This window comes from Lolium perenne, chromosome 3 (genome assembly GCF_019359855.2).
Source record: "Lolium perenne isolate Kyuss_39 chromosome 3, Kyuss_2.0, whole genome shotgun sequence".
In the NCBI taxonomy this organism is placed as follows: Eukaryota; Viridiplantae; Streptophyta; class Magnoliopsida; order Poales; family Poaceae; genus Lolium; species Lolium perenne.
Window position 1 is genome coordinate 281,380,712 of NC_067246.2, and position 17,900 is coordinate 281,398,611.

The 17,900-nt window shown below is 44.7% G+C and overlaps 1 protein-coding gene and 1 non-coding gene across 2 annotated transcripts; one reads left to right on the plus strand and one right to left on the minus strand.

Moving 5' to 3' along the window:
• The first annotated feature begins 12,437 nt into the window (after positions 1-12,437).
• Positions 12,438-16,715, plus strand: LOC127344339 (uncharacterized). Its single transcript, XM_051370575.2, has 3 exons — positions 12,438-13,316; positions 14,524-14,678; positions 16,130-16,715. Exons 1-3 carry the CDS (start codon positions 12,599-12,601, stop codon positions 16,487-16,489), a joined length of 1,233 nt encoding a protein of 410 aa, XP_051226535.1. The 5' UTR covers positions 12,438-12,598; the 3' UTR covers positions 16,490-16,715.
• On the minus strand, positions 14,346-14,417 carry TRNAP-CGG (transfer RNA proline (anticodon CGG)). The gene has a single exon. It is a non-coding gene; the product is annotated as a tRNA-Pro (tRNA).
• Positions 16,716-17,900: the final 1,185 nt, after the last annotated feature.

The window sequence follows — 17,900 nt, forward strand, 5'->3', positions numbered from 1 at the left end:
CTCACTAAGACAAATAAATTATACCAGCAAATCCATCATGGAGTACTTCCGTGCTACTGATAACCTGATGGGAGTTTGTCAAAGGGCTTTTAAAGTGGGAATTTGCAGATAACCTACCAGTACGGCACTCATTCTTTGGTTAATTGCAGTAATCACTACCGGAGTGATTTGCTCCGCTTTTGTCGCCCTAGCTGGATTGTTTTCTGATGATTTGGATTGGCAGTATCTAATGATCAATACTCTAATGAAAAACTTTAAAGCATGATGCTATACTCGTCCTCTTTTTCTGTGTGATAAGGCTAATGACTATCAAGCTACTTTTTATCATCATTTTCAGCAGTGCCACAATGTCAACTGTTTATAAGCAGTATGCTTTCTCTGCAAATTTATGCATTGTGCTATGTAGGGCTATGCATGATCTAAAGCTCAAAAGAAGACCCAAAGAGTATAATGTTTGTAGGTGCATGTTTTGAATGTATTTTTTTTTACAAAAGATGCTTAAGAGAAATAACTCGCCTGATTTATTGTAGACAAGACAATAACATATTGAGCAATTTATACGCCAGTTTGATACCAACTTGACCATCATTTAAATACAATTGATGTGTATACACAATATGCAATGCGAGGAGGATGTTCCCACCAATGTTGCATGTGTAAATGGATTGGATCGAATTTTGGTTGGACCATATCTTTTATGAGATTTTTTTCCATCCGATTCGGAGTGGTGCGAATAATGAATGGTTGTAGATTCGACTGCAATCATATTGGCGAATAGATAATTTCATAGCTACGGAATCACACTTCTACAATAAGAGGGATTTAACATTTTAATTAATCATAGAAGTGACAAAGTTTAGACTAACCATAGCTACGGTTGTGTGGCTTGGCCGAGTCCCCGATGGCCAAGATTTATAGGTACAGTGACCTGCGCGGAAAAATGCGCAACGGGGCAGGCGAATGCGGCCAGAAACAACGACGAGCGGGCGGGAAATGGGGTGCATGGCGGGAAATGGCCTGCACACGGGATCACTCAGCAGGAAACGATGGCCACGGACGGGAAACGGTGGCGCCGCCATTAACCTCCGGTTAGCAGCAGCGACCACCATTAGCCAAACTATTTTAGGCTACAACGCGAACAACTGACCCCACAAATGCAGGACGCCCGTTGTTGCCGCTCGTGACCGCAAACAGATATAGCTCGCTGACCTATCGCGGACACATGCATATGAAAAAAAAACGAATAGTTTAGCGGTGTGAAATGCGGTGACCCATTGGAGATGGTATAAAAAGGGTCCATCGAGATCATGTGCCTTAAGTGTACATAATCATACTGGCCCCATCGTGAAAATATATTTGTGGTTTTCCTATAAAAACCTAAAGATACACGTCTAAGGCCCATGCCTAAAAAAGAAAGTAAAAAAGGTCACAAACTTAGACATGGGGGAGGTATGATTATAATTAATGAATTTATGTGGATGAATAAATAATTTCATAGCTAGAGAATTATGCTTCTATAAAAAATGAGGGTTTTAACCTTTTAATCGGCCAGTGAGTTTAAGAAATAGTGAAAAAAGTTTGGACTAAAGCCCAAGAACTAAACTTTGAGTGACAATCTCTAAAACATTTGGATAATCACAGTTATTTTTTGGATGATCTATATAAGCATGCATGCTATTTACCATATCATATCCTACTCCATATCTTGGGATTCAGATTCCGATGTCCTTATCCAGCGGGTCCTTTAATTTAAAACCGAATATTGTTTCTAGAAGTGGTTTCACACCCGTATTCCACGCGAAAATTCTCCTACCCGTTTACGCTCTTGTGTTATGCTAAAAGCGAAGACGGCAGGAAATATGCCCGGTCTTAACACCCCCGTAGGGGTGAATTGGCATTGCAACATTGTATCACAGATCTTCCAAAACATCGGAGCCAATGTCTTCTTATAACAATAAATCGCAAAATTGACTAGCATAGAGAACATATGTAAACATTTGAATACACCAAAATACCTATGTGAAACCTTTCAATAAAAAGAGAGGAATTATATCATAGAACCAGAAATCATGCCGAGCTGCCACTTGGTTCCTCCAGAAACCGCCGCGCCCTACAATACCAGAAAAAATACGAAAAGATCACATAGAATAAGCTGTTGATTTACAGTTTACCTCTGCAACATCATGGCTCCCTTAAGAAGGGTCCATCCAGGTCATGTGGCAAGAGTAAGGGGGTGTTTGTTGTGGCTTTTTTTGGCTTTTGGCTTTGGCAAAAGCCACCAAAAGCACCTAAATAGGTGCTTTTTTTGGCTTTTGGATTTTGGAAGCCAAAAACAAAGATCCTATTCTTTTGGCTTCCAAAATCCAAAAGCCAAAAAAAGCACCTATTTAGGTGCTTTTGGTGGCTTTTGCCAAAGCCAAAAGCCAAAAAAAGCCACACCAAACACCCCCTAAATAAACCTATTGGCCTCCATGGTGGAAAGATATATTATGTCATTTAGTGCCTTTTTTAACCCTGGTCCTGGTCCAAGTCTCCTATGGCAACTGCAGCACATGGTTGCTTTAATCTGACAGTACCCCAATTCGAGCGAGAGTAATCCAAAGACAGGACTAACAGTAGCAGTAAGGGCATCTCCAGCGGCGCGACGCATTTTAATGTCCACGAGTATCCGCTGCGGACACAAGAATGACCGTTTTTGTCCGTGCGTCCGTTTGCGTCTGGGGTCTGCTCCAGCGGGCGACGCATTTTTTTTTCCTTTTTTTCCCTCTTCTCTATTTAAACATAGTTTCAAATATAACATTTTGAAACATGATTTTACACAAACTAACACATAGTTTGGAACATGGTTTACACAAACTAACACATAGTTTGAACCATGGTTGACACAAATATAAAATTTTAAAAAAGAAGCCAGTTGTGTTGATTTTCCGTATGTTCGCTGCCAAGAAAGAACATTCAAGGGCACCCAGTCACCCAAACTGGAAAATCCAGCGGGAGGAGATGGTGCCCTTGTTGGTTCTACCGATGAAGCGAACATCCAGGAACCTCGACTACTGACTTCGTCTGGCCCGTAGCCAGATTCGCTGCAAAGAAAGAACACTCAACGTTCTAACTATCGGTGTCGGAGCCGGAGTCGTCGGTGTGGTAGTGCCTGCGGCAGGCCGTGTCGTCGAACACCTTGACGATCATCTCGCCGTCCCCCTCGTAGAGGAAGGTGAGCTGGCAGCCGGGCTCGAGGTCGAGGTCACGGGCGAACTTGTCCCACCCCGTGTGAAGGTACATCTTGCCCTGCCCGTCGAACAGGACCTCCACGGTCCAGCGACAGAAGTTGCAGCTGGCCTCCCGTAGCTGCAAGTGCGCCGGCTCGATGCCGTCGACGAACTCGGCGAACTTGTCCGGTAGCCGCTTGATGGCGAGTGGGTCGTCGTCGATGCGGAGGAGGAACTCGAAGCAACGCTCCTCCTGCGAGGACGAGGAGGGCGCAGGCGACGGCGAGCGTGGGGCCGTAGCTGCTCCACCACGGCGGCCCCTGCCCCGGTCACGGGGGCGCCGAGGGCCGCGGCCTCGACCGCCTCGCCGGCCACCAGGACCGGCCATGGACTTCCTCGCGGGCTTGGCTGCGTCACAGGAACACCTAGGCGGCGCTACGCTCGAGCTTTGTGGTGATACATCTCCGACGTATCGATAATTTCTTATGTTTCATGCCACATTATTGATGATATCTACATGTTTTATGCATACTTTATGTCATATTTATGCATTTTCCGGAACTAACCTATTGACGAGATGCCGAAGTGTCAGTTCCTGTTTTCTGCTGTTTTTGGTTTCAGAAATCCTAGTAAGGAAATATTCTCGGAATCGGACGAAATCAACGCCCAGCATCTTAGGATTGCATGAAGCTTCCAGAACACCCGAGAGCCGCCAGAGAGGGGCCACAGGGGGCCCATACATGGTGGCGGCGCGGCCCCGGGGGGGGGGGGGGCGCCGCCCTAGTGTCTGGTGGCCCCAGTCCCCTTCTGACGCCGCCTCTTCGCCTATAAGAAGCCCCTGACCTAAGTCTTCGATACGAAAAAGCCACGGTACGAGAAACCTTCCAGAGCCGCCGCCATCGCGAAGCCAAGATCTGGGGGACATGAGTCTCTGTTCCGGCACGCCGCCGGGACGGGGAAGTGCCCCCGGAAGGCTTCTCCATCGACACCGCAGCCATCTCCACCGCCATCTTCATCACCGCTGCTGTCTCCCATGAGGAGGGAGTAGTTCTCCATCGAGGCTAAGGGCTGTACCGGTAGCTATGTGGTTAATCTCTCTCCTATGTACTTCAATACAATAATCTCATGAGCTGCCTTACATGATTGAGATTCATATGATGATGCTTGCAATCTAAATGTCATTATGCTAGTCAAGTGGATTTTACTTATGTGATCTCCGGAGACTCCTTGTCCCACGTGTGTAAAGGTGACAGTGTGTGCACCGTATGGGTCTCTTAGGCTATATTTCACAGAATACTTATTCACTGTTATGAATGGCATAGTGAAGTGCTTATTTATATCTCTTTATGATTGCAATGTGTTTTGTATCACAATTTATCTGTGTGCTACTATAGTGATGTTATTAAAGTAGTCTATTCCTCCTGCACGGTGTAATGGTGATAGTGTGTGCATCGTGTTAGTACTTGGCGTAGGTTATGATTGTGGTCTCTTGTAGATTATGAAGTTAACTATTGCTATGATAGTATTGATGTGATCTATTGTAATATCCCAGGTAATGGGGTTACAAAAATAGAGGAAACAGATGTGTGCATTGCATTCATGCATAGAAAATCTGGGGAATTTTCGCGCTTTAAAGTAAAACAGTCACAGTAACTGAAGTTTCACTTGATCTTGGTGGAATTGAAGTAGCTCACCAAGTCAAGCGCTATAAACCTCAATGTGACTTTGTTAAAACTTTGTCTTGGGAAGAGATGAATTGATCTAAGGGGTTAGATCAAATAGAACTAATAATCAACACAACAACACTTTACTCAATGATCAACTACTTGATCTTATAACAGATCATAATATGGTAATCATTGCCACAACACATGAACACCAATTCAATTGTAAATCCAGTAACAATAATTGGAGAAACTATTCTTCACTCACCTTCTCCATGTCTTAAACTAATCTTTGATCCTACCATGAACCTCATGGTATTCATTCTACTTTAATCTTGGAAACAAGACAAAGAGATCCAACTAAGAAATATATATCCTTCTTTATTCCATATTAATATACATCAAACCTAGAGAGGTGAGAGATCTACTATAATTATTAGAGAAGCAATAACAAACCTTGAGCTAAACCTTGGATATGCAACCAAGTATTCAAAACATTATCTTCAAGAGAAACCCTAGGATACTATCAAAGAAAATTTCTAGAGAGATAAACCATTTATATTTAACAAAGACATTGATGATCACATCAATCTCTATAGAGCCTAACCTCAGGTTAGAATTAAAGCCCTTCCCAAATGAGTGAGACCATTCATACCAATCTTAGCTTTACTTATTTAAGACTCAAGGACTATCATTGAACTAAAGTATTAGGAGATTAACCATTTCATCTTGGAGAGGTGAGACAACCTATCATCACATGGAATAATACCATATCCATGAACTGATAAAGTAATGAGGAGACTAATTCAACCCAGATAGCCAAGTGGAGTTTTAGACTAAATACCTATTGAGATATTGTGAGTACACCATAAACCCTAGAATAACCATCCCTTTATAAGAGAGCCCAAGCTATGGTGTTACACACAAGTAGTTGGGGGCAACACTTGAATATAAGGAAGAGAACTATCCATATACCAGATGAGTATATCATCATTGATTAAGTAGAACCCTAACATAATATTTCAGGCATCCTCCTGGGATATATACTTTAGAGGCAACCCTAGTAAACCCATTCAAGAAGGTAAATTTAGAAGAGCTATACCTTAACTGATCAAGACAATGCTTGATCATGGAAGTAAAAACTATTCCATTAGAAATATTTTAGGAAGCCCAACCTTGAACATTATAAATTGAGTAATGATCATAAACCCTAAGAACTTGAGGTAAAGATATTAAGAACAAGTTGATCATGCCTAATCCATGATCATGCTCTTGAGGTATGTGAGGATAAGTTAAACCCTACCAGGATAAGTAGATCCCATTCCCACATAAAATTATAGGGAGATCACTAGAAATCAAATCTAGGCTTATATCCCAACCTATACTTGTGAATCACTTGGTGATCATAAGTAGAATCCTACCACATCTATATTCCATAGATTAAAGAACCTAAACAAACCTTAGAGTTAAACTCTATGCTTTATATGGTGAGAAACCATATATCCATGTGACCAAAGTTAACTATAAAAAGAACTATAACCAATGTAGTTACTTAAATGATAAATTAAGGTTAATAATAGAAGCCAATTGGTAGAAAGTAAAACTAATTCTCAATATCATAGTAACTAGAGGAGAACATAAAATGTTAAGTAAACAACCACCTTATCATGGTTAGGGGAGATTAACCCTAGCACATGCATTATGGTGCCATTTCACCTCTATAACCTATAATTAAACCATATGTGTAGTGATCAACCATTTATCTTTGTAAACAAGATAAACCATGATGGAAACAATCCTTACTGAGATACTTTCAAATGTAGTGATAGTATTAACCTTAACAAGGGGGTTATACTAGAACTGATAGAATCCTAGTATGGCAAATTAATAAAATCTTTAGCTTCAATTATTGAATTTAATACATTGGAGCTCACATAAAATCATGTGCAATTGACAAATTCCTCAAATATGAAGCCAAGTCATAATAATAACTTCCAAAACAATTGGAAGAGGCATAACCAACTCTAATTATTCAACAGAGAGTTATATCATAAATGAAAAAGGAAATTAAAACTAATACCTAAATTCTTGCCTAATTAAAAATTGTAGCGAGGCCACATATATATATATATCTATTAATGTTTATTCAAGAACAATGCAGTAACATAATGATTTTCTTACTAGTCCTCATGAAATTGCAGTTATCAAACACCTGCAAAATAGAAAAGGGTTCAAATTTGAATTTAAAATAGAATGCAAATTAGAAAAGGAAAACAGAAAATAAAAACAGAAATGGAAAAAGAAAAGGAGAGGAGAAAATCTCACCTGGACCTCCTCTGTCCGCAGCAGCCCACCAGCACAGCCCATCAGAAGCCCAGCTTTCTCGGCCCAGCACAGCCCAACCAGCCCACCATACCCCTTCGGCAGAAAAATAAAACGGAGGAACTCGTCCTCATCTTCTTCACGTCTGGTGGCCAGCGAGACGCCGTAGCCAGCTTCTCCCTCGTGCTGGCGCCTTCTCCTCGCCCGACAGTGTGACGAGGCAACCTCCGACGCCGTATAAAAGTTCCGGGACGAGCCCTAGCCTCGATTTCTTCCTCCTCGTTCCTAATTTCCCCCGAACCGAAACCCTTACCGAGCCGAACTCCGACCATCGCCGCCGTTCAAGGCCATCCCTAACCTCGCCGTGACCACCATCGGAACCGCCGTCCTTGACATGGTCACCGAGCGCGAGGAATCAAGCCGAAGCTCCCGCCAGTGACCACGCCAGGTCGTCTTCTCCGTGGCCGGCATCGAACGATTCCGGCGACTGCGACACCCCCTCACCTCGCCGACAAGTCCATCGTGCTCGCGGTGAGCTACCGAATCTCCCGAGCATCTTAGCTCGCTCTAATTCGTCCTAGACCATGATCAAGCCATATGCCTGTGAGCTCCGCCGCGGTATCTCGTCGACGGCCACACTCCGGTGACCTAATCGGGGCGGCGCCGCCACAGGATGGTTCACCGCGACGTGTTGAGTTGAACAAGCCCAGTAGTGCGTCTGCGGGGGCAGCCCAACGCCGGCGCCGTCGCCGATCGATCGTCGGCAGTGTGCTCCCCTTGCCACATCATCGCCACCTGGGCAGCTGATGTGGACCACTGGTCCACCAGTCAGCGGCTAGGGGTAGCTTAGGTCCGGGTGCACTTAGTAGAATTCAGTTTAATTTCAAATTCATTAATTACTGCAACTTTGCAAATTCATATAAAATTCTATATAGCTCAGAAAAATATAAATGATACATCAAAATTCATAGAAAAGGAAACTCTGCCCAGTAAAAATATAATATGAAATTTTTATTTTTAATAAAACTTTAATTGTTTTATACTTCATAATTAAATCTTTTCTTTTATTCCTAATTAAATTAAAATTCTATAATTAGGAAAAAGGTATAAAATAAATAAAAACCAGTAAATAAATAAAGAAAACATTAAAACTAAATTTCTTTAATTGTTAATTTGTTAAATCCTTATTAGAAGGATTTAAACCCTAATTAATAATTACCATAATTATTAATTCATTGAAAATAGTAAAAAGCCAAATCCAAACTTGTGTTAATTTTTTAAAGTGATGAATAACTTCAAACCCATCATGAAGATATTCATCATAGAACAATATGGAAAACTAATTCCATATTGAATAATAGTACAACCCTATCATTTCATGTGAATTCTAAAACCCTAAATTCCATTAGGAAACCTAGCCCCACTATTTTATGTGTGAACCCTAAATAGTTCTAACCTAAAACCTAGGTTAGAACATATAATCAAGAGACCTTGTTTTCATACCTAGATCCATAATTAACCACTAAGTGCATGTCTAGGTCCACATAAAATATATGAGCCTATCACTAAGACTTTAACATTCCATGTGTTCATCTCATCAAACCTTGATGATCAAACAGGAACACTTAAGTCTAAAACCTAGTTCCTATCATCAAAAATATCAACCTTACTCATACCTATATAGCATCACACCAATGTGATGGACTCCAATAGCAACCATGCTAATATTGACATCATATCCCATACACACTAAACCCTATTAGTGTGAGATAATTATTAAACATACTATTTAGGAAACCACCATTCCTTACTTAGTGAATCCAATAGCAAACCCTAGACAACCTCAACCCTAATTGCAATACTTCTTATTACTTAAGAAGTATGTTCTTCAAAAGTTATTCTTTTGAAGAAAATAAGGTATCATCATCAATCCTGTCTAATAGGACCTATAAACCCTAACTATCTATCACTAGTAAGATATAACCAACCTTGATAGCACCCATGTGTAATTAATTGCTTAAGATGCTTAGGCTTTGTTCAACCCTTACAAGTTCTAGCTATTGATGAATCCAACTATGTTGTGATCCATCTAATACTTACCCCAGAAACCAATTGGAACCATAGTAAACCATAGAACCCCACGAACCTAATTATCATACTTGTTCTTCATTAAAGAACATGTTCTTCAAAAGTTATTCTTTTGAATTATATAATAAGTAATCATCAACCATGCATTATAGGACTTAAAATTGACAACTGCTCTTTACTTATTATACAGCTACTATTTCTTGGTGTGTATGATTGTTACTATGCATTTTACCACTTCCTTATGATTCTAAAACAACACAACCCTGAATAAGAACCTTGTTTGTGAATCACCCTAAAAGTGCAACACACCCTGAACTAATCATTACCACTCACTAATCCTAAATCATCGGGGTTAGGTTACGTTTAGAACGATTGCATCTCATACTTATGCATTATTGCATCCTTGGCAATCTTTTAAACATCGTCCTTACCGGACGATGATGCTATTTCAGAATTTGGAGTTATTACGCATCGAAGACCTTGTCTGCATAATCTTGCAGCCAAGAAAGGCAAGTTCATCACTTGCTCATGTCATTTGAGTATTTCTATCAAATTACTTGCAAAGTATTATGGTTATCACTATTGCATAAAAATCAAAACCACTACTTTCATAACTATGAATATGACTATGTGGTGGGCAATGGAACCATGGATTGTGTTGATATGGTGGAGGTTCCATTGCACGGGTTTATATCCATCTAGGATTAAACAACAAATGTCGCCAGTGATTCTTGTGCCGTAATATCCGTGTTAACCATAAGATCCGGAGTGGGACGGAGTAGTCAAAAGTGTTTCCACCTCTCGTTCATCAACGGATGCGCTCTACCGTAGTACACTTGTAATCCAAGGGGGCAAGCTGGTGAGGCTGGGGAGTCCTAAGTCCCCACGGCATAGTCCGTAGTACACTTGTCGCCCGAAGGAGCAAGATGGTGAGGCTGGGGAGTCCTAAGTCCCCACGGTATTGCGGTCTATGATGGGTTGCAGCTACCGACGAAGGAGTTTGGTTCGATCCCAGACTGTCGTCGTGGTCGGGGTCCACCCTGAAATATATGGGAATAATGGGACCGGCGAGGACCCAGGGTCGGGGCATGCAACAAAGGGTGGGTGTTCGAGGTAGCGGAGGAACATGATTGGCTAGACCTTATACCGGGCCTCACACCATAGGAAGTGTGGACGGGGAAATTGCCCGGTTGGCACCAAGGTTAAGATCTCTTATGGGTAAAGCAACACACCTCTGCAGAGTGTAAAGAACCGTGACCTGTCACTCCTGTTCCGGGATATGGAATCGCGAACGCGGCGGAAAGGAGCTCCATGAAGTTCTAGTAAACCGGTGAAGGCTGACGGACATAGTTCTTCTGAATAAAAGCAACCTTTTGAAGAAATGGTTATGAAAACTTGCATTGGTATTAGACTTTCTGGTCTAATGCTGTAGCTAGTGCATTAAACACCTCTTTCCTATAATGAACTTGTTGAGTACGCTCGTACTCATCCCACTCTTAAATCCCCTGCTTAGATATGAAGGCCACGATGGAGGATCTACAGTGCAACTCGAAGACCGAGGAGTCAACAACTACTTCAAGGGACAGGAACCTATCAGAAGAGTCAAACACCACCTTCAACAAGTATAAAACCTAAACTAGACATAGAATGGAACTAGCTTCCTAAACCTAGCTCCTATTTAGCTAGAATCTATTCATAGCCTCTATAGCTAGTTAAATACTCTACAAATAGAGTTCGTGATAGGCTTAGACCACGAGTCGTTCTTCTGGAGTTTATTTGCAGTTTTACCTCATTGTAAAGTAGGAGGCGGTGCTGATCTTTTGTAACAGAATCTGTATGTAATTCTATAGACATGCCTTGGACCCGCATATGTTTCTGTTGTACCACTCTGAGCGATATAATACTAGTGGAACGGTGTTTCATTGGTGTTATATCAGACTTGCATACTACACCATGCAGTGGTATGCCGGGTCACCACATCTATTCCTCCTTTCGTAGCGTGAAGGTGACAGTGTGATGCTATGTTAGTACTTGGTTTAGTTGTGTTGATCTGTCGTGCACTCTAAGGTTATTTAAATATGAATATCGAATATTGTGGAGCTTGTTAACTCCGGCATTGAGGGTTCGTGTAATCCTACACAGTTAGTGGTGTTCATCATCTAACAAGAGAGTGTAGAGTCTAGCATCTATCTATTTATTCTGTTATGTGATCAAAGTTGAGAGTGTCCACTAGTGAAAGTATAATCCCTAGGCCTTGTTCCTAAATACTGCTATCATCGCTTGTTTCTTCGTTCTACTGCATCCGTCTTGTCCGCAATATTACCACCATCAACCACACGCCGATCTGGGCAGCAAAGCACTTTTCTCGGCGCCGTTACTCTTTGCTCATACTTATTCATACCACCTGTATTTCACTATCTCTTCGCCGAACTAGTGCACCTATTAGGTGTGTTGGGGACACAAGAGACTTCTTGCTTTGTGGTTGCAGGGTTGCTTGAGAGGGATATCTTTGACCTCTTCCTCCCTGAGTTCGATAAACCTTGGGTGATCCACTTAAGGGAAACTTGCTGCTGTTCTACAAACCTCTGCTCTTGGAGGCCCAACACTGTCTACAAGAATAGAAGCACGCATAGACATCAGTGGCGGCTAGGGTTTCTTTGGAGTAGTGGATGAGGAAGAAGAACGCGCGGCCCCTTTATATAGGCCGGCGGCATGCGGTGGCCGCGGGACGCGTGGCGTCGCCATTAACGTGGTTGGCGGAGGTGGGCGGCCGCTCGGCAGCCGAGGCATCGTCGCCATTAACGTGGCGCAGAGTGCCGAAGAGACGCGACTTTGCAGTCGCTGGCGCGTTTGAGAAGACGCATCGACGCACGGTCGCTGCCAGGCGGGCCATATTTGGGCCAGGTTTGCGTTTCCGTGGACGGCCCGGTCACTTTGTGTCGCCCCGCTGAAACAGGCCTCAGACGTATTTCCGGTCAAAGCGGACGAAAACGGTCGCCGTCCGTTTGCGTCGCGCCGCTGGTGATGCCCTAACACCTAAACCACCAAAACACTTTGTTCCGAAGCAAATCACCATCTTCTTTGACAGCGACAAGAGCATCCTCTGATCCGGTGATCCCTCCATCTCAAAACCCACACACGACACCCAAACGGCCGCCCCCCGAAGCAGGCCCCACCTTCCGCTCCGCCAACGTCGCCCGCACCCCAACGCCCCGAAGCAACACAACACTCGCCACCTCCGGCTCCTCTCTCCCCCAGCGTCATTAACGCAAACCCCTCCTCTCCCCACCGCCGCCGCTCCGGCTCCGGCTCCCCATGGGCAACTGCTCCCCGTCCCCCCGCCGGGACCGCCCGTCGCCGGCGACCTCCCCGCCTCCCCACCGCACCGCCTCCACCACGGCGTCCGGCGGCAACACCGCTACCACCGTCTCCCCGTACGCGCTCGCCAGATCCCCCTCCGCCTCCATCTCCGTCGACCCCGACCCCGACGCCGACGAGCACACCGTCGTCCGCGTCTACGGCTCCGACGGCTGCCCGGTCGCGTGGCGCCTCCGCGTCGCGCTCCTCTACAAAGCCGCCGCGCCGCTGCACTTCACGCCCTCCGAGGCGGCCCCGCTCGGCCGCCCCGTGCTGCGCCTCTCCGCCGCCGACCCCGAGCTCTGCGGCGCCGCCGACGAGCTGCTCCGCCACGTCGACGCGCGCTTCGAGGGCAAGCCCGCCGTCGCGCCGCCCCCGCGCCGCCCCGCCACCCGCGCCTCCCTCGCCGCCGCCGCCGCCGAGGAGGTCGCCGAGATGGTGCGCCTGCAGCACCGCAGCGCCGAGCGCCACCTCGACGGCGTCGCGGCCAAGCTCGCGGAGATGGTGAAGAAGGGGGCGAAGAAGCCCGGGAAAGGGGGAAGGACCGTGCCGTTGGAGGGCGCCGAGGTCAGGCGGCTCGGGAAGTGGTACGGGGACGCCATGGAGGTCATGCTGGAGCACGCCAGGATGGAGGAGCGGGTGCTCTTCCCCGACATCCAGAGGGCTTCCTTTCCAGGTCAATTTCTCACCCCGATCCCATTCCCCATCCGTTTCAAATATTTTCGCTGTCCACGGATCAATTTTGGCACAACGCTGTTTTGCCACTTTGGAATTTTGCACCGCTCTAATACGAGGATTTTGCGTGTGCATTTTTTTTTCTTTTTTTCCAAGCAATCCCCCACTGGGGATCGAATTTTCATTATCATGGGATAACGAAAATACATCGTCAGGTTTTTTGTCTAGTTATATATACAGCAAAACAACAGCAAAAAAAGAGAAACTACTCCAGCACCAACGAGCTAAAAGGCCAAAAGCCACCCCTTCTAAACAAAAGAAAATCTCTGTTACAGCGCACAGAGAGTAGAAACTCTCCGGGAGATGATCAAACAGCGTCAAGATAGGACAGTTCCTCCTGAAGGCATCGAGAAAGGACTCCATCATGTTTGCATATTATCAGCATCAGCATCTGCATTGTCTTGCGCGTCAGTATCCATAGTAGCATCACCTTGTTCAAGCCTCAGCTGCTGATTGACCACCATCGCATTCCCAGCTCCCCCTCCACATTTTGCGTGTGCATTGGTTTCCATGACGTTTTTAAAGTGCATTTGCAATTGGCCAATTCGGTGGGTGGCTGCATATTTTCACTTTCCTCATCGACACTTCCTGTTCGTCCTTACTGCCTCGTTATTTTAGGTGCATTCACTGTCTACGGGCAACTGCTCCGATCCTCTGCTATAATTGCTGTGTACTCGAGCTGCTGAATTTTGATGGATTTGCGGAATCTCCTGTGACAACAAGGGATAGAGATTGTAGCGTTCTTTTCCATTTTCTACACTATGCCTTCCCTGTCCGATCAAAAGGCCTCCCTCTGGTTCCCTCACCTTTGTAGCTGTACATGCCTTCTCCCGGTTGGTAAACGAACAAGGTAACAAAAGTTAGAGCAATGTCGTGTAGCACCGCGCGAAAGCTACAGTACTGATACTAGAAAATAGCACACCCATTCGTCATGTTCCAACTAAAGAAAAAAAACAGACAAAAATGTCTGGGGGCGTTGCGAGAATCGAACTCACGACCTCCCGCACCCGAAGCGGGAATCATACCACTAGACCAAACGCCCGTATATGCCCTCCTCGATCCCAGAGCTTAATTGTAAAGTTGTTTAATCACGCCGATATGGTTGTGTAGCTGCAGTCTAATCTGATCCTAATTATTCTATGCGCCAGGGGTGTGCGATAAGGTTCAGGAGCAGCACGGGAAGCACCTGCCCATGATGAACGGAATCAAGGAAGATATAAAAACGCTTCTGACCTTGGAGCTGGGCAGCCCCCTCTTCCATGAGGTGCTGGTCAACCTCGCGGTTCGCCTCAAAGCGTTGCAGGTACATGCTCTTTTGGTGGTTACTCTAAACTGCATTTGGTTGGTTGCTTCATGCTTGGAGCTTTACTGTTCTGTACTCTGCATTGCTTGTGAAATCTTGCAAGTTTGTGTTTGAAATGTACTAGTACTACCTAGTAGGTTTCAATATGGCGCCGGAAAGAATAGGCGATACACTAGTGTAGGTAGCTTTGGAAGTGTGCCATACCAAAAGCCGTTTCACGGAGGTTGATATGCAAACTTCACCTTTTGTAACTTGCAAGACTTCTCTACTGCCTTCAGACAAAAGTAGCGCCAGTAATTTGTTGGTGTGGATGTTATCCTCTCATAATCAGTACCCCTTTTGCTAATAACCTGACATGGGAGATTCTCAGAAAAGTAGTGACCGAAAGTGAAGTACAATGATGAGAGTTCACCTAGTTCCAGGAGAGATGAAAAAAAAAACTGATTCCTTCCTTCTTCACGAAAAAGCTGGTTGTGTTGCACTACTGTCCCCTTGCACTTTTCAAGAACAAGGAAGATCATGTGGCCCTGGATAAGGGCCACTACCGACCTGTTTGCTCTATAAAACTTCATAGTTTGAACAGCACATTGTAGGGTTGATTTTACAAGTTGGATACAGATCCACAACCATGGCAGTTGCGTACAGCTCTCCTAGCACACTACATTAGTGTTATGTGTGTGGAAAGTTGAGGAGAAAGTAGGATGCAGCCTGGACCGACCTGTTTACCTTGTAAGATTTGCTTTTGAGGATTTGAGCAGCACTATGGGGTTAATTTAGTGTCTTCATTTACTCAGAATTTGGCATAGATCCTCCACCATTGCTACTGCGTACAGCTCTACCACTTTCACTAGAATTGTATGCGTGAAAAGTTGAGGAAAAGTAGGGTGCAGCCTGGTCCAAGCAATTAAGAAATTTACTTTGGAAGACATTGGATTTGTAGCTGTTTATTCTCACTACAGCTAGGTCTATCCACATGTGCCTACCAAACTGATGAAAGGAGTTGACGTAGGTCAGCAAACTACTAAGATCCTACATGTTAGAGCATAATCATCATGAGCAGTTCCATAAATGCTTCAGCACTTTGATTGTGAGACCAGTCACACATATTCCTTGCATATTTGATACTTGGTACTATATAATATATTGGACTGCCTCACTGCGTAGAATCTTGGCATCAAGGTGGTATGCTGACAATGGTAGTTTCGCTCAAAACCAGCTAGGAAGAGCTGATAACTTTTGAAATGTAGTATTCAATAGTTATTGAGACAATACAGAAAATGGATGTACATACAGGCCAGAATAATGCGAAAGATTTACCTAAATATTCAGAATTGATCTCTTGTGAATTGTGATAGGATGGTTACATAAGCCGTCAGAAATCTATATCTATAGCTGCATATACATGTTTTGCATGCTTGGTGTGGGTCTAAGAATTAATCAATCACTGGCAGGATCACACCAAAGAGCACTTCAAGGAGGAAGAGAAGGATATGCTTCCACGATTGGAATCAGTTCGGCGGATGCAGCGTGAGGAAGGAAGTGTTGCTGACAAGTCTAATTCCGGATGGGCATCAGAGGCGATGGATACAATGGAGATGACACATTCGAAGCTCTTCCCTTTCTTCATGACTGGCCTCATGCCCCAGGAGGCGATGCAGTATCTGGATCTGGTATGCAGATGTACGAAGAACACTCGGCATCTGGTCTCTATGCTCAGATCGCTCGCAGAGCGTCTGGAAGATGCAAACCCATCGATCATTCACAACAACCCCACAAAACTATATGAACACCTACTTGTAAAATCCCCTTGAGGTTCAGATCCGGCAAATCTTTATGTGCCACGTAAATTTAATATGAATGCTAACCCCCTCTTTTCTCTTGTGTGGAGTGCAGCTGTGTAATTTTTGGAGTTTATTGGGTGGGTGATTGTGAAGGCGTGTATATCTTATGCTGTTATCACTCCAAAGTGTGCAACTGCATGGAAAATGAAATTTGAAGTGATAGCAGTAGTGGTTGTTACTGACCCTTTTCCTTCAACCATTGTTTTGTGGTGTTTCTGGATCGATAATATTCTGATTTAGAGAGAACATTCTGATTTAGAAAGAAGCTGACCCACGAGAAGACTATTCACTCAGATCTGATGTATCTTGTGTACGAACTGCAGAATCTTTGGGCTAACGCTGGCTAGTTTTGACTATATCATGGAGTGCTAGTACTGTAATTCAGCAATGCAGTAGCAGACAAGTTTATCTGGTGATGGGCGGGCAACACTTGATTGTGTACAACAATCATTGAATTCAGTAACTATGCAAGAACTGCTTACACGAACTTTGGATAGAGAGTTGGAATATAGTACTGTAGTAATAATGTAAAAACTTCTGGTACCATAATAGACACGACTAGACTTGACTACATACTGATGGAAGATATGCAACTAAACTACTCTCTCAGATGTGTCGAGGCTTTAGTTTAGGGGCTGTGCTCCGGTGTCCCCCCCCTGGCGAACGACGTTCAGGTGGTAAACGTGCGTTTGGTTCGTGACCAGAAAATATGGATGTTCCCATCCCAAAAGCCGAATATTTCTGAGAAAGGCTGGACCATATGATCCGTGAATTTCATGACTAATCTCACTAGCCGCCTGAAAATCCATGGCCGTCGACGCGACTCCGACACCTGCCACCGTCGTATGTGTGGCTCTCCAGCTCAGCGGCGGCCACCATGTCACGACGAGTGGTGGGCTTGCTTTTCCGCGTGGCTCCCCAGCTCGACATCGGCGGCCTCCAGGGCGGAGTAAGCGGCGGGCTTGATTTTCAACGTGGCTCCCTAGCTCGGCGGCGGCGGCCTCCATGGCGTGGCGAGCAACGAGCTTGCTACGTCTGCGCCACACCAAGTCGAAGAAACGGCCTCGCTAAGTATGTGTGGGTAGTGACCTTGCTAGGCACGGGTAGGCGGCCGCCCGCTAGGTCCGGCCTCCACCACAAAGGGAAAAGGACCCATTAATTACGTATTAACCGGTGTGTTAATGGCATATTTATATTTTTCTATTAAGCGTTAATTAAACATATTTTATCCCATCTCATCCCGTACATGTTTGCCCATGAACCAAACACAAATGTTAAGTCAACCCACGAAGGGGTATCAGCAGATCCTAGCCATCTAAATAGAACAAAGTTTAGAAGGGGGGGACACCGGAGCAATAGCCTTAGTTTAGTCCAAATCTGA